Here is a 17,236-nt window from a genome sequence, read left to right on the forward strand (position 1 = left end):
CTCCCCCACTGAGCAAATTAGGCACAAGGCCGTTTTTAATGTGAGGTAAAAACCAGCTCCCCTAAAAGTAGGCAAAAAGGGGGCACTCTGGTTACCAAAAATAATAATTGTCCCAGTATAGAGGGTTTCCCCTCCATTGACTGGTACAAATCATCTTAAGTGCAGCATCTGCCGGAACAGATGGTATTTATTTGCTCCCCCACCGAGCAAATTAGGCACAAGGCCAATTTTTAATGTGAGGAGTGAAGGGAGGGGGAAGGGAAAAAGGGGACCAGCTCCCGAGAGGTGGGAAATGGGAGCTGGTTAATGGGCAGGCATGTGGGGTTGCCCCCACATCTGGTCTTTGCTAGTCATAGCTAGTCATAGCTGGCAGCATCTGCCGGAACAGATACTACACTTTGATCTTGTCCCCTGTGCCGCCGAAGCGGGTGGGGTGGCCTGTCGGCCTGTTGTATTTATTTGCTCCCCCACCGAGCAAATTAGGCACAAGGCCAATTTTTAATGTGAGGAGTCAAGGGAAGGGGAAGGGAAAATGGGGACCAGCTCCCGAGAGGAGGGAAATGGGAGCTGGTTAAAGGTCAAGCATGTGGGGTTGCCCCCACATCTGGTCTTTGCTAGTCATAGCTAGTCATAGCTTGCAGTATCTGCCGGAACAGATACTACACCTTGATCATGTCACCCGGGCCCCGGAGGGCGCGCGGGCAAGCGGCCTGACGGCCTGTGATTAGAGTCGAGTTTAGCTTTTTTTTATACCAAAAACTGAATGTAACGCGTGCCGATGCAGGAAATATGGAATAATTAACGTTTGAAAGTCAATAAAATTAAATAGACAGGCGAGCTCCGTGGGTAATTCTGAGATATTACAATTTATAGATGAGATAAAAAGTTTTAAGAAGTTGTGAACCGAGCAAGTGCTTCTCTGAAAGAAGCCTTTCGTGGACATCGAGAAAAAGCGAACATACATACACACATACATTTTCGCTTTTATATATATAGATGAAAAGTCGCCATAAAAGGGAGCTGACGTCACTTCCGGCAACATGAGTAAGCATTTTTTCAAAAGTACATAAAAATTTGAAAATGATTAAAAATATATAGAAATAACATTAGAATTTCTTGAAACTTTATACCCCCCATGGCAGATAATTGTTTTGACCAATTTTTCAATATTTTTCATCCGAAATTCTGAACTTTATAATAATACCAACTTTGTCATTGTTTTGGGGTAGATCTAAATCCTATATTAAACTTCTTTTAAAAAATCGGAAAAAAAAACAAAAAAACAACCAGCAAGCCTGGTGTAAAAAGAAGAAAAAGTAAAAAAAAAAAAAAAACTTGTTTAAAAAATCAGAAAAAAAAAAAAAAAAGTTTTGGTAGGTAGGATTGAACCCGGAACGTTGAGGCGAAAAACGTAATAGCTTACCACTCACTCACAAAAGGAAAGTAACTAAAAACAATTTTATTTTAACATTTAAAAACGCACAAGTGGCAGGTATGCGATGAATTTAATTAGGTCAAAAGAAATTAAATTCAGCACTTAATTTTAACTGCAGGATAGTTCTTTTGGGTTTGCTTTTTACCCAACTTTGTCTGGTTTTGTTTCTCCAACGTGTTGGGGGAAAACCAGCACCTCTTTATTAGGAGAGTGTCCAAATGAAAGCAATTGTCTGATATGACAGTGAAAACCGACATTGACCAAATGTCCATTGCTTTCTGGACGTTGTTCTCGGGACTAGCCGAGAACCGCTCATTAGTTTCACATCAGTTTCACTTTTATACGAAAAAGCCCAGGCAACACGCGAGAAGCTGAAATAGCAATAATTTTGTAAAAGTCGACGTAAATAAATCTAACCGCGATGCATGTTCGCAATTTGTACATATTATGATCTACACGGTATATAAGAGGTTCTAAGCGATAGTACACCCACCCCTCACCGAGAACCCTGGCAAAAAAAAGCCTTTGTTGGACATACAAAACCTCGCATGCCCGTTTTGCCTTTTATATATAAAGATATATCTTTTTTATATTTGTTTGGATATCAACCTATTTGAGGTTATTTAATGCCAAATAGTATATATAATGAAACTGATTAACTGATACAGAAATTTAATCCTGTCGTAATTTTCTGCGTTGTAATCTAGTTAACTTGGGGATGCATAAATAGAGAGGAAAAAACGTTCTTTTTTTTTTTTTTCATGAGGGAGTGATTGTAAATGAATCCTAATTTTTTCTATTTAAATTCATTAAACATTTTTTTTTTTTTAATTTTTTTTTTTTAGGTGGTCGTCAAGGGAAGTTGCCTGTGGATGCTTTTGAGAAATATGATTTTTCTTCTAAGACTTGGGAAAAGTTGCCGAAAATTCCTTCAAAACGTGTCTTTGCTCTTTACGTGTCAAACAGCACACACATATTTAGTGTTGGTGGATTGAAACAAAAAGCTGAGGAAGGATTTTCTGATACGTTAGAATGTTATAACATTATTGAAAGTGAGTAGCAATTTTAAACTAATCATTATGTGAACATGATGACATGAAATTATAGATTTAAAGATAAGATGCAATTAGATTTCAGGCACTTCGGAATAAGTAAATATTAAAAGGATGAGTTTCAAGTCGGTATCTGTTTCTTCAATTTCTTTATGGCTTCTATGTATGCATGTGGAATGTGTAAACAAAGGATAATAAACTGTTTCTTTTAATTAAAACTTCCCTCCACAAAATACAGTGCTCCTTTTTTAGGCAATTACATATCAACATACTGAAAAACTTGGCAGAAATATAAACAAAAACAACAAAAATATAAATTTAATGTAAAATAATCTAAAATTTTAAGAATAATCCTGTAAGTTTAAAAAAAAATTTGTTAAGCAATTATGTGATTTTAAAAGAGAGGAGGCTTGCCATGCAGACTTCAGGTTAGTGGTAGGGCTAGAGGCAGTTACATGTAAACACCCTGAAAACTTGACAAAAAGAAAAACAAAAACTTATTTTGGTTTCACATATAAATTTAATGTAAAATAATTCAAAAATGTCTTTAAGTTGAATGCAAACAAGTTTTTGCTGAACTTTTTCGTTAAAATTATATCAAATTCCCACTACTAACAATTTCTACACTGTTATCCTGATGACTACCATAACACCATTAACCCTTATCCTTGAGTGGCTTTTGGGCCTTGATAAGTGGTGACCCCCCCCCTCCTTGTAAAAAAAGGCAATTCTAGCATTTTAGAACAGTTAATCTATTTTTCTAGAAAAAACAAATCCTGTGCATTTTCTTTGTTTTTTTTGGGGGGAGGGGGTTTAGGGAGAGTGGGTATTTTTTTTTTATCATTTTAAACAAACCACTGTTACCAAAAGAAAATTCACCATTTTAATACATGAAAAAAATTAATTTTGTACCAAAACAATAAGTGAAATCTATGTTTTTTTTATTGTTTTCCATATGTTATGATGAAATTCTTTGTAGATGAATAGTCCAAGGTTTTAAAAACAGGTTAAAAAAAGTGACATAAAATGCCCATTTCAAAGAGTTAGCATTTTTATCATTACTTTCCTTCAAATATATTCTGTACATTATCATGAAAATATGCAAAAAGATATTCATATCTAAACAAAACAGTGGTACTTTGAGAACTTAAAGTAGCTTGTTTTTTTAAATATGATTATTTTTATAAAACTACCCTGAACTCTTGAAATATCCAAAGTGTTTTTATCGTCGATAGCATTACTACTTCATCCATTTCTCTGCAATAAAAATACCAACACCACCTGTTCCCTTTTCATTTTTAATCCAATACAGCTCATTAGATATCTTCTTTCCAGCCATTCTAGCAGATTTACATACCCGACAAGTTTCTAGACCGCTTCTTTCAAAAAATTCAATCTCCTCAAACCTTCCACTCAAATTTCCAACATGTAGACTAGAAATGCAGCCAGTTTTCTATGGAAGTCATTCGCTTAGTTGAGGCAAAGAATTTTATAGGCCAGATGTCCTTCCAACCCATTGAAATGATCGGGAATAATGATTTTATCAAGCCTACAAAGTCTGCATTAAAAAAAAGCCATTTTTTCTTGGTTTGCTTTGTTCAAAGCTACCTACCAATACCCAGATTTAAAATCTAATATAGAGAAACAATCTGTCTTTCCTAATAATTCAGCACAGGCAAACATTTCTTGACCTTAACAAATTGTGCATGATTTCTGTTGACATGTAACAGTATAGTAAAGTGATCTCATTGCATCAACAAAAGCCGACCAGGATGCAGTATTCAAATCCATAAGCAGTATACTAGCATAATGTGACACACAAGGACAATGCAACATCATCAATTGTGCCAGCCAATGGCATCTTTTATATGCTACAAACAGCATATAAAAGGAATAGATGTCACACTATGACTGTATGTGGGAGACAGTGTTTGGGTAAAACTCCTGAATGCTTGCTGCATTACCAGATTTGGCAGTAGAAAAATACATGAAATAAGTTCTCAGATCATGTTAGTTGATGGTGCCCCACATCATGTGTAAGATATCAGCCTCCATTGCACCTCTTCTTCATTGGAGGATGATGAGGAAGATGACATACCATTTGAGGATGACCCTGATCCTGTACTGTCTCTTGGGATGAGGTCAGAAATGCTGTCCAATTTAATGCAGAAATACTCATTGAAGGCGATCACTAACTTCCTGCCATTACTGTGATATTGAGGGTGGGGGATAATTACGCTGTGCCTCTGTTTAGCCCATCAAGTGACAGTATCAGGGAAGAAAAAAGAAGAAAAGAACTTAATTTTTGCATATGGGGAAAATAGTGGTTATTAGGAGAATTGGAAAGAACAGGTAAGTTTTTGATAGAAAGGATAGATGTTAAGAGCTGGTGTTGTGATGTTGTTGAGAAGGAGTTCTGACATTTTTTTTTCATTTATAGTTAGAAGTATTGAAGTTTAATCAAGATTTGTCTGAAAATGGCATTTGGATAACTGTATCTATACTTATGAATATGATTGAATAAGAAGATATGCATGCAGCAGGATGGGCTCAGTTGGTTCACCAAATATTTTGACCAAGAGGAATGCATTTTCTTGAAGACCTAAAATTGCTCAAAGGACATAACTGTTTTCATGTTTTCTAAGGACAGTGAATGTTAACAACTAATAGAATTGGATCTATGTATTGGTATCATATTAATAGTATTTGTTTTTTTTTCAGGGTGAATTTAAAAAAAATTAAAAACTGAAGTTCATCCCATGAATTCTAATAAATAATAATTTTTCTGATGTAACATTGGAGCAAATTTTCTAAAATTCCTGCTTTTTTCCAGATTCTTGGATTATTTGCCCTACAATGCCAACAAAGAGAGGCGACTTTGCTATTGGGATGATCGATGACAAAATCATATGTGCAGGAGGATTTGGTGAGTGCAAGAATCTTTTATTATTATGTAAGAATTCAAATCCTTTAACAGAGCTAATAAAATGTCAGAAGTTAGAATTATTTTTTAGCTATCACATTTAAAAAAAAATAGGTACCTTAGTAACTAAGAAGCGAGGATTTCTGAGTATAGTAGTCTTGGTTTCTGGAACAGGCAGATTCCTGCATGTCATTCATTTGCATAAACATGGGTTGTGAGTGCATAAAACTCAATGAATTTCTGAGTGTAGAGAGTCTTGGTTTCTGAGTTCGGTAGATCCACATGTGTTGTTTGTTTTTGGTGGTGACTGCCATTATAGAAGAAATAGAAGACAATGAAACAGAAAAATCCAACACCTGTTATCTTGTCATTATGGCTAAGAAATGGTTTGACCTGAAACTTGTACTGGAATATAACAGAGTTACATCTATTGTAGACTAGTTGAAAAGATTTACAAACTTTTGGTCCCATTGCAACTAGTTGGAGGAACCTTTGATGTTTATCAGCAACTGTTGAATACAGATAAGACCAATGTGACATGGGTAAAAGATGCATTGCACAGGGCTTTTGTGCTTGATCCATGCAAGGTGTACAAACAGTTTTCGAAATACACCTTATGCTCAGATGAGTTCTATGAAGCATTGATGAAGACTCTCACAGGAGTTCCCACTTAGACACTGAAGTATGCATTCATGGTTGGATTGCCTGCCCATACTCAGGAGTTGTTGAATGCATCTGCCAATGTTAATCACATTCAGATGGAATGCAATGCTCAGCTGAGCAAGGCCCACCATGAACAATGAAAGGGTTGCTGCCATCATTGATTGGGAAGTCAGAAAATGTCTCTACACAAGCCTACAGAGAATTTGCCACTCTTGCTTTCAGTAAAATGTCAACCAATTTGCCAGTGATGTATGTGTGTGTGTGTGTGTGTGTGTGTGCACACCAATGGAGTGATGTATGATGCATTGATTGTGAGAAGTTTGGATTGTAGTCCGCTGAAAGGATGCAAGACAACAGTGTTGACTATTGATGGGAAGAGCATGACCAATAAGGAAGTGGTCATGGTCAATCTGCAGGCAATCATGAAAGCTGTTCTATCCAAGGATGTAAATGTTTGACAGGTGATATCGACATACTGTAGTAGTAATGTTACAAACAACCTCACTTCCAAGAAACAAAAGCTCTCTTTGCTAATAGCGTGGGGAAATGAGAGGAAGAAGACACAAGGTGTGACATGTTTTATAGAGGAGGACGAGATCAGCCATCTGAAGTGATAAATTCTAAGGGAAAGGAGGCAGGCTTGATCAGTAAACTATAATTTTTCAAACTCTACAAAACATATAGCCAACATCTACAAAGGCAATATATACATCAATAAACACCAGTGTAGCAAGTGAAGCAGTATTTTAAAAAGTAAGGATCCAGAGTGGCTTAAAGACATCACACGCTTGGATTGGAAATATGGGAGGATCATGGCACTTTGCAATGTAAGCATGGCAGTATGATGTTTCAGAGGTTGACATCTCATACCATTTTCTCCCTGTGGTGTAAACTGATCAGGTCTATGTGTGGGTGGCTTCGAGCAGCAACAAGAACAAATACCATGATCCTAGTATGGGATAACACCACAGAGGATGCCCCACTCCAACAAATGATCTGGAAAACAATAGCTAGAGTGAAGCTGAGCGATCCTTCACAGGGCATATGGTGTGCGAATGGACAAGACATCAATGTCTGGATAGATGCAAGTTTTCCAATGACCAGTGTGCTCCTGGAACACAATAATTTTGTGTTTGAAGATATGTGTTGACTACAACAACCCATGAATGATGCCCAGCACATTAATTTGGTTGAACTTGATGCAGCACTGAAGGGCATCAATATAGCACTACAATGGAAGTGCAAAGGTGTTGTGAAGGAACATAACTGGCTATACACCGGTTACAAACTGTATATATATATTGGACTGTTTGGCAGACAGCGGCAGACAAGCAGTCGCAGTAAGACGGATAGTCTTACGTGTTGATTATCAGACTTTCTTCCCCATACTTGTTACTATGTACTTCTATTTACCTTAGGCGAGCAGCCTTACGTTTCTGTATTATAAATAAACCCCATTACACATACCACTCGGTGTAACTCACGTTTGTCTTTATTTCCTAAGTATTTAGGAATATAACAATGGCGACGAAAGGATGTTCTTTCTCTTAACAGAGATAAATTACCGTACCAAGGACTGTGTACAATGCAAGGATTTTTTGTTTTACGAAAAATACAAACTACACAAGGATTTTTGACCACGTGCGTCAATGAATTTAAAAATTTTTCCTACCTAAAGTAGCGAAAAGTACGGATTTTTCTTCGTAAAGAACTCACAAGAAATTATAGAAACATGTTCAAGGTAAAGTGGAATTTATATTTATTTTGACAAGTAAAAAAAAAAAAAAAAAAAAAAAAAATGGTCGCAAGTTGAATTCGAAACTACACTAAAGGATTACGAGTTTCGAAAGAAAAAATATAAATACAACGACTATTGTACCATTTTATGCCACGTGGGAACGGCAGCCATATATTTTTTTTTTTTTTTGGAAAATTAATTGTTTGTTATTGCCTTTATATAAATAATTGGAACTATTTGTCGTGGGAAGTAAGAAATATTTTGTGTATGAACTTACGTTGTTGAAAAAAAAAAAAAAAAAAAAAAAGAATTATTTTACAAAGCCTGTTGAATTACTATGGATGAACTTTGTTGAAACGTGTTGTGTCTGCATATTGCTACTAATTTACGATATACGTAAATTTACGATTTTTCTTTGGAATTATTGTGTAGAATTCGAAAAGACATTTTTGTACTAGAAGCTAACATGGAACAATTAGCAGAGTTAACTAAGGCTCTAGCCCTTAGCATCCAGGAACAGACAAAAATGACTCAACAATTTTTAGCGCAACAACAACAACAACAACAAATTCAACAACAACAGCTACAGCAACAGCTGCAACAACAACAAGAAAGAACACAAAAAACTTTAGAGGCACAACAAGAACAAACAAACATACTACAACGACAAATGTCGACACAGCAAAAGAATTTAGAAAAGCTAATTCTAACGTCGACCGGGAAGAAGACTAATTTTTCTGCCGAGGGTATTTCGAATTCACTAACGGAATTTCGTTACTCCCCGGATACTGGTGTTACTTTCCCTGCATACTACAGAAGATACGAAACAATTTTTACGAAAAGATGTTTAGACTGGACCGATGAGGAAAAAGTTACCCTGCTACTACAAAAACTGGGTACTGATGAAAACACCAAGTATGCAAATCTAATTCTACCAAAAAAACCGGAGGAGGTTTCGTTCGAGGAAACAATTAGTACCTTGTCGAAAATATTTGATAAAAGGGATAGCCTATTTCACTCTAGATACAAATGTTTGAACATTCAGAAGGCAGAAGCTGAAGACTATCTAGAATATGCTTGCACTGTGAACTGTTTATGCGAATCATTTAAATTGAATGAAATTTCCGCAGACCAATTTAAATGTTTAATCTTTGTACAAGGTCTCACAGCACCAAGGGACAAAGATATACGTTCACGGATCCTAACAATTATGGAGGCGGATCCTAACATAACATTGCAAAAAGTCACTGAAGAGTGTCAACGTCTGATTAACATAAAGAAAGACAACACTCGCATTGAAGAGAAAAATATTTTTAAGGTGCAGCAAGTAAAAAGGCAAGGGACCACAAGAAAGTCCAGGTTCCAAGAACACAGGATCCTTAAAGGATACAAAGACCCAAAGCTAAAGTGTAAATGTTGTGGTAGTTTAAGACACAACAATAAGACCTGCTGGTTTAGGAACAAAATATGTTATGAATGTGGTCTCAGAGGTCACAAGGGAACATACTGTGCCCAGAAGAAAAGACAAGGGACCGATAATGTAAATACGCTTCGCATGAATAAAGAAAAAAGCTGCGAAAGACGGAAATATGTTGATGTTCGGATAAATGGACATCTGGTTACATTGCTTCTGGATAGCGGTGCAGATATTAGTATTATAAATGAAGATATATGGAAAAGGATAGGTCGACCTGAATTAACGAAAACCAGAAAGACGGCGAGAAGTGTGTGCGGCAAAAGATTAGAGTTCAAGGGAGAATTAAAATGCAAAGTGACATTCGCTAACCAGACTCATAAATCCAAAGTGTACGTCGTACCAGGAAAGAATACATGCCTGTTTGGGGTAGATTGGATTGTCCTGTTTAATTTATGGGAGAAACCCATAAATTCGTTTTGTAACGTTTTAACTGCAGAAAAAGCAAACCAAAGGGAAGACTTCCTGAAGGATTTGAAAACTGAATTTCCCAATGTTTTTGCCGAAGGACTAGGACTCTGTATTAAGACAGAGGCAAAATTTGAATTAAAGAAAAATGCCACTCCAGTATTCAAACCTAAAAGGAATGTGCCTTTTTCAGCGATGGACGCAATCGAAAAAGAGTTGGATAGACTTCAACAACTGGAAGTCATTGAAAAAGTTAACCACACAGATTGGGCAAGTCCAACCGTGTATGTAAAGAAAAAAAATAACAGAATAAGGGTCTGTGGAGATTTTTCAACGGGTTTAAATGACTGTCTATTGGACCATAATTATCCCCTTCCGTCCGCAGAAGATCTGTTCTCTAAGCTTAACGGAGGAAAAATTTTTTCTAAGATAGACTTCTCAGATGCTTACTTGCAAATTAAGATCAGCGATGAATGCTCCAAATACTTAGGCATAAATACTCATAAGGGCATTTTTAAGCTAAAGAGGCTTCCTTTTGGATTAAAGGTTGCTCCTGCTATTTTCCAGCAAATTATGGACACGATGCTGGCAGGGTTGGAATTTTCAATGGCCTACCTTGACGATATCCTAATTAAAAGTGAAAATTTGCAAGATCATAAGAAGCATGTAAAAGAAGTATTCAAAAGAATACAGGAATTTGGTTTTAAATTGAGCCCAGAAAAATGCGATTTTTTTATGAAAAAAATTAAATATCTAGGTCAAATAATCGACAAAGAGGGTCGAAGACCGGATCCACAAAGGACTGAAGCAATTGAAAAGATGCCTGCTCCAGATTCAGTGACAAAATTAAAATCGTTTTTGGGATTAGTTCAATACTATGCAATTTACATCCCTAACATACATAATTTAAGAGCTCCTCTTAACGAGTTACTGAAAAAGGGTGTTAAATGGAACTGGAATAAGGAATGTGAATCTGCTTTCCAAAATATCAAAAGATGTCTACTGTCAGACTTAGCATTGGCACATTTCAATCCAGAAAAGGAACTAATACTAGCAACGGACGCCAGTGATTACGGTGTTGGCGCTGTATTACTTCACAAGTATGAGGATGGTAGGACAAAAGCTATCGCCCATGCTTCAAGAACGTTGGTTGCAGCGGAGAAAAATTACAGCCAAATTGAAAAAGAGGCGCTGTCGATAATATTTGGAATTACAAAGTACAATCGATTTCTCCATGGACGATCTTTTATTTTGCAAACCGACCATAAACCCCTACTTACCATATTTGGATCAAAGAAAGGCATTCCCACACATACTGCGAATCGATTACAGCGATGGGCTGTAACCCTCTTAAACTATCAGTTTAAGATGGAACATGTATCCTCAAAAAAGTTAGGACACGCAGATGCATTATCACGGTTGATCCCTAAAAGAAGCGAAAGTTTCGAAGAAACGGTAATTGCTGCGCTTAAAGACGAAAGTGAATGTACAAGTTCAATGTGTAATATGATACGTGAACTTCCGGTAACTTTCGAAAAAATAAAAAAAGAGGCAGTAAATGACATTTTCATTAAGAAAATGAAAAATCAATTGGGATGGATAAAAAAAAATAAAAAGGTAGATCAAACAACGCCTTTTTCCATCTGTGAAGATGTGCTCATGTATGGTGAGAGGATCGTAATTCCACTAACGTTACAGAGGAAAATTCTGAAGGAATTTCATACAGGTCATCCGGGCATTTCGAGAATGAAATCCCTTATGAGAGGATATGTGTACTGGCCTGGTATGGACAAGGAAGTTGAAAAATGTGTCAAGACATGCAGAGGATGTCAATTAGCAGCTCGAGATCCTCCAGTAAAAACGACGCCATGGCCAAAGACGGACCTACGCTGGTCACGTCTGCATATTGATTATGCGGGACCTATAAATGGTTATTTTTACTTGATTATTGTAGATTCTTTTTCAAAATGGCCAGAAATATTTAAGTTTAGACATCCAACAGCAAAAAACACTGTGAGTGCGCTTAATGAAATTTTTAGCCGTTTTGGAGTGCCAAAAACCTTAGTGAGCGATAATGGAACAGCATTTACTGCTCATGAATTCAAAGAATTCTGTGACTCACTAAATATTCTACATATGACAACACCTGTGTACCATCCACGATCGAATGGGTTGGCCGAAAAATTTGTAGATACGTTTAAAAGGGCACTTAAGAAAAATCTTACTACGGACACAGACGAACAATGTATTCAAACATTTTTAGCAATTTACAGGGTGACACCAAATCCTAATAATAATGTCAATTCTTCCCCGGCTGAGCTAATGTTTGCAAGAAAGATAAGATCTGTCTTCGATAGGCTGCTACCAGAGAAAAAGAAAGTTTTCAAAAAAGAAAACCTTAATACCAAGTGCTTCTCCCCAGGTGAAAATGTATATTTCAAAAATTTTCAAAATGGACGAAATCAGTGGGTTGAAGGTATTATCAAAAAAAGGATTGGGAGCATGGTCTATACCATCCAAGGATTAAGTTTTGTCTGCAAAAGACACAGAAATCAAATACGTCCCAGACTGTCTCCAAATGTGGAAGAGACACCAATGGAAACATTGTGCGATATTTTTGATATACCAAAACCAGCGTGTGTACCGCAAACAATGAATATTTCGCCTGAACCGACCATACGGGCTGGACAGAAACCTTTACCCCGGGTAACGCTGACCAGAAGGAAAAGCGCAAGAAAGAGAAAAGTTACCAGGAGATTAAGCCCTGACCCTAAAAGGAAGAGGTATTTAAGCTAAAATCAGGAAGATTTCAGCTTCAGGGGGAGGTGTTGTGAAGGAACATAACTGGCTATACACCGGTTACAAACTGTATATATATATTGGACTGTTTGGCAGACAGCGGCAGACAAGCAGTCGCAGTAAGACGGATAGTCTTACGTGTTGATTATCAGACTTTCTTCCCCATACTTGTTACTATGTACTTCTATTTACCTTAGGCGAGCAGCCTTACGTTTCTGTATTATAAATAAACCCCATTACACATACCACTCGGTGTAACTCACGTTTGTCTTTATTTCCTAAGTATTTAGGAATATAACAAAAGGCATACACTTAAAAACAGATTTGGTAAGCAACATTTCACTGGAATACCAGTGAAATGTTGCTCTGGCAATTATTGCAAATGATAAAGTTGTTGGTAGAAAAGTATTGACCACCCATGGATGTTGCTCTAATCCTGTTAATCCAGAACTTGACAGACCCCATGACCCACTTACTACAAAAGTGGCTGAAAAGGACAGAATCTACAAGCCTGTACCTCTAACTGGTGTTGCAAGGACAAGTTTGCCCAATGATTACGAAAGCTGATGTGAGATCAGCTATTAGAGCATGTGAAAAATGTCAGACAATTGATCCAGCCCCGGTTCATTGGACAAAATGGGGACTAACAGTAAAAGTTAATTGGCAAATGCTGGGATATAATTAGCAACTATAACAGCAAATGCTTCCTAATGCTCACTGATGTCCAGCATGTTTTACCATTTGCCAGCTGTTGTTGCAGCAGGACTTTAGAAACATCATTCAGTATCTCAAATCAATATTCTTTGAAAAGCTTACATTCACTAGTGCATAATACTGGGAGTTTCTGCCATCTGGGGATTGTGTATGCAGTTTTTGTGTACCTATTGTTGTATATTGGACTCCCAGACATTGTTGAGTTACCTAAGTGAAGAGATTATTATTGTTATAAAGATGTAGAGGTTATGAAATACAACATATTCAGAGAGAATATCTCATTAACAAAAAAAATGTTATTAAAATGGATTAGGTACTTTAGAATAATAATATATTAAATATTTACATAATAATTTTGCAATTTAAGAAACATAACCAAATACATTGAAGTTTTACCAAAACAAAGGGTGACCTCATTATATGATGTCAGCGAGTCAACTAAGAAAGAATATTTATATATTGGAGAACAGACGAGTTAGAGTTGTCAGTCTTGAAAGCATTTGGCAAGAAAGTTGGAGAGATGTAATCACCAAAGAGAAACAGTGTGCACTCCGAGAGCAAAAGAAGTCAACCATGAAAATAAATGTTACGTGTGAAATATAATTTGCTTCTCATTTGTTTTTGGAGGAGAAATGGTTTGCATTTTCAAGAGCACATCAAAGAATAATATGTCAAAGAATTGTGACTAAGAAGTCTTTTTGTCCAATGTTTGTGACTATGAATAAAGTATGTTCCTCTTTTGTCTGATGCCAAGAACTGTCCCGTATTAAATGAACTTTATTTTATATGCAAACACTAACACCCTTGCATTATATGTACACAAGTTCACACTAAACGATTATGGATACACTTATAAATATATATCATCAGGAATCACATCTTTCACTTGGTGCGGATTATTGATCTCATGTGACTTATTTTTTGGCCTTCCTTCCAATCCAAGGCAAGTTGGTTGATGGACACCAAACTGTTGAGAGAAGTCACATCAAAAACATTTTATCCTTGGCCTTCCTCTGCCTCTTTTGCCTTCTAACATACCATCGAAGCATAACTTTGACAGCCCAGTGGTTGATTGTTTGACATGGCCAAAAAGTTTAAGGGTGTTACTTTTGATTTTATCAAATGGAGGGGTAGGGAAGTAGTTTGATGGGAGGGTGGGTTTTTTGATTAGGTGATGTTCTGTAATGAAACACATTGTGATTTTGATACACCTCCATATACATATATATATATATATATATATATATATATACATATACATATATACATATATATATATACATATATACATATATACATACACATATATATATATATACATATACATATATATAGATATACATATATATACATATATATACATATATACATATAGATATATATATACATATATATATATACACATATATATACACACGTATATATACATATATATATGTATATACACACATATATATATATACATATATATATATGTATATATACATATATATATACATATATATACATATATATATACATATATATACATATATATACACATATACACATATATATATACATATATATACATATATATATACATATAGATACATATATATACATACATATATATACATATATATACACATAGATATATACATATACATACATATATATACATATATACATATGCATATACATATATATATACATATATATATATATATATATTTCATGATGTTTTTAGAGATACAAAATTTAAATATTGCAATTAGGAAAGGAAGACTTTTATGATTCATGATTAAAAGTAAATTTGTATATATACAAATATATATATATCTTCTCTCCAAAAAGGTGGGAATGAAGGGGAAGCAGGAGAGGAAAGAAAAAAAAAAATGGGGATCCAGCTGACCGGTTTCGACCCTCGCTTCTCAAAGCTGTATCGAGGGAATTATTTTAAAATAAAGAATGAAAGCGATTAAAATAGCGTTTTATTAAATTTACAGGGGAAAAAAAAAAAAAAACAAAGTGGGAAAACGATTAATATAAAACGGCGTTATGGACGAATACCCTAGAGATTAATCACGTTCAACCCCAGGAGGCATTCCCTTTGCTTGCAAAGAGAAGGTTTCCTGAGTCGAACGTGAATGGTCTCCAAGATCTTAAGATTGTATAATGAATGAGCACGACTAATAATGGTAAAAGAGTCCGTGCTAAAGTTTGCTGCACAAGACGGGTTTTTAAGCAAATGATCAGTAATTGAAGACCCGTATGTGTTAGTAACGACATCAGTTGCCCGGTAGGTTCCATTCCTAATTTTACTGTGTACATGTTGTTGAATTCTTCCATCTAATATTAATGTCGTTCGACCCAAGTAGTTGGCACCGCAACCACATTTAAAATTGTAAATAACATTACTTTTATGGGGGGGGGGGTAAAACGTCTTTTCGAGAAGATGGAAATAAAGTTCTCCATGGTAGGGTCATCGCAACACAAGGTCTCAAAATGGATCTTTGACATTTTACAACCTGTTTCACAATATTATAGTAAATATTGTCTAAAAGATTCATTTTATTTTGCTGATTTTATTAAAAAGTCTAAGATTGTTAATAGATTTATGTGCTCCTATGATATTAGCAACCTTTTTACTTGTGTCCCTGTTTTGGAAACTATAGATATTTGTGCAAATTTTCTATATCGTGGCTGGATATCACCGCCTCCTATTCCTGAACACATCTTTATTGAACTTATGAAACTTGCCACTACATCTGTGGAATTTAGTTTCAACAATATCATGTACCGGCAAAAAGATGGTGTTGCCATGGGGTCAGTACTTAGACCGACCATGGCAAATATTTTTGTGGGGTTCCATGAAGAGCGCTTATTATCTGGACCCATAAAGCCATTGGTGTACTTCCGATATGTTGATGACACATTCTGTTTATTTAATAACCAAACGGAAGCTAACACCTTTTTCTCCTTACTCAATGGAATGCATCCCGCGTTAAAGTACACCTATGAGGGAGAGAGCAATTCAACTATAGCCTTCCTTGATGTATTGGTAACAAAAATGCCATCTAGTTACCAAACATCTATATACCGTAAACCAACGTTTACAGGTTTGTACACTCGTTGGGATTCATTTTGCCCCAGAAAACGTAAGATAAATCTAATTTGGACCCTAACACATCGTGCCCTTATGATTTGTTCCAAATCAAAATTAGATGAGGAGTTGAAAAGAATTACGGATACTTTATCCAAAAATGGGTACCCCCTTGATTAGGTCAACTATTCAAAAGAAATTGGCCGAATTCTCTCGAATGAAAGAGAATATAGTAGCCAAATGTCCAATTTATCTTCGTCTGCCTTGGTTAGGTAGAGTAAGTGAGAAATTTGCCAAACAAGTAAGTTCAGCAGTTCATGGATGTTATTTTGCTGCCAATGTGCGTGTTGTTTTCTCTACGAGAACTTTATTTCCATCTTCTCGAAAAGACGTTTTACCCCCCCACCATAAAAGTAATGTTATTTACAATTTTAAATGTGGTTGCGGTGCCAACTACTTGGGTCGAACGACATTAACATTAGATGGAAGAATTCAACAACATGTACCCAGTAAAATTAGGAATGGAACCTACCGGGCAACTGATGTCGTTACTAACACAAACGGGTCTTCAATTACTGATCATTTGCTTAAAAACCCGTCTTGTGCAGCAAACTTCAGCACGGACTCTTTTACCATTATTAGTCGTGCTCACTCATATATATATGCATACATATATATACATATATATATGCATATATATATACATATATATACATAGATATATATATGCATATATATATACATATATATACATACATATATATATACATATATATATGTATATATGTACATATATATATGTATATATGTACATATATATATGTATATATGTACATATATATATGTATATATGTACATATATATATGTATATATGTACATATATATATGTATATATATACATATATATATATGTATATATATACATATATATATATATGTATATA

At 35.5% G+C, this 17,236-nt stretch overlaps 1 protein-coding gene across 1 annotated transcript in view; it reads left to right on the forward strand.

Moving 5' to 3' along the window:
• Positions 1-17,236, forward strand: part of LOC145295968 (uncharacterized) — a 358,155-nt gene that overhangs the window by 283,029 nt on the left and 57,890 nt on the right. The window contains exons 4-5 of the mRNA XM_080141890.1: positions 2,281-2,487; positions 5,321-5,413. Coding sequence (XP_079998016.1) covers positions 2,281-2,487; positions 5,321-5,413 — 300 coding nt within the window. The remainder of the gene's footprint in view (positions 1-2,280; positions 2,488-5,320; positions 5,414-17,236) is intronic.

The sequence above is a fragment of the Euprymna scolopes genome, chromosome 2 (genome assembly GCF_053919585.1).
Source record: "Euprymna scolopes isolate OS-2025 chromosome 2, ASM5391958v1, whole genome shotgun sequence".
Lineage (NCBI taxonomy): Eukaryota > Metazoa > Mollusca > Cephalopoda > Sepiida > Sepiolidae > Euprymna > Euprymna scolopes.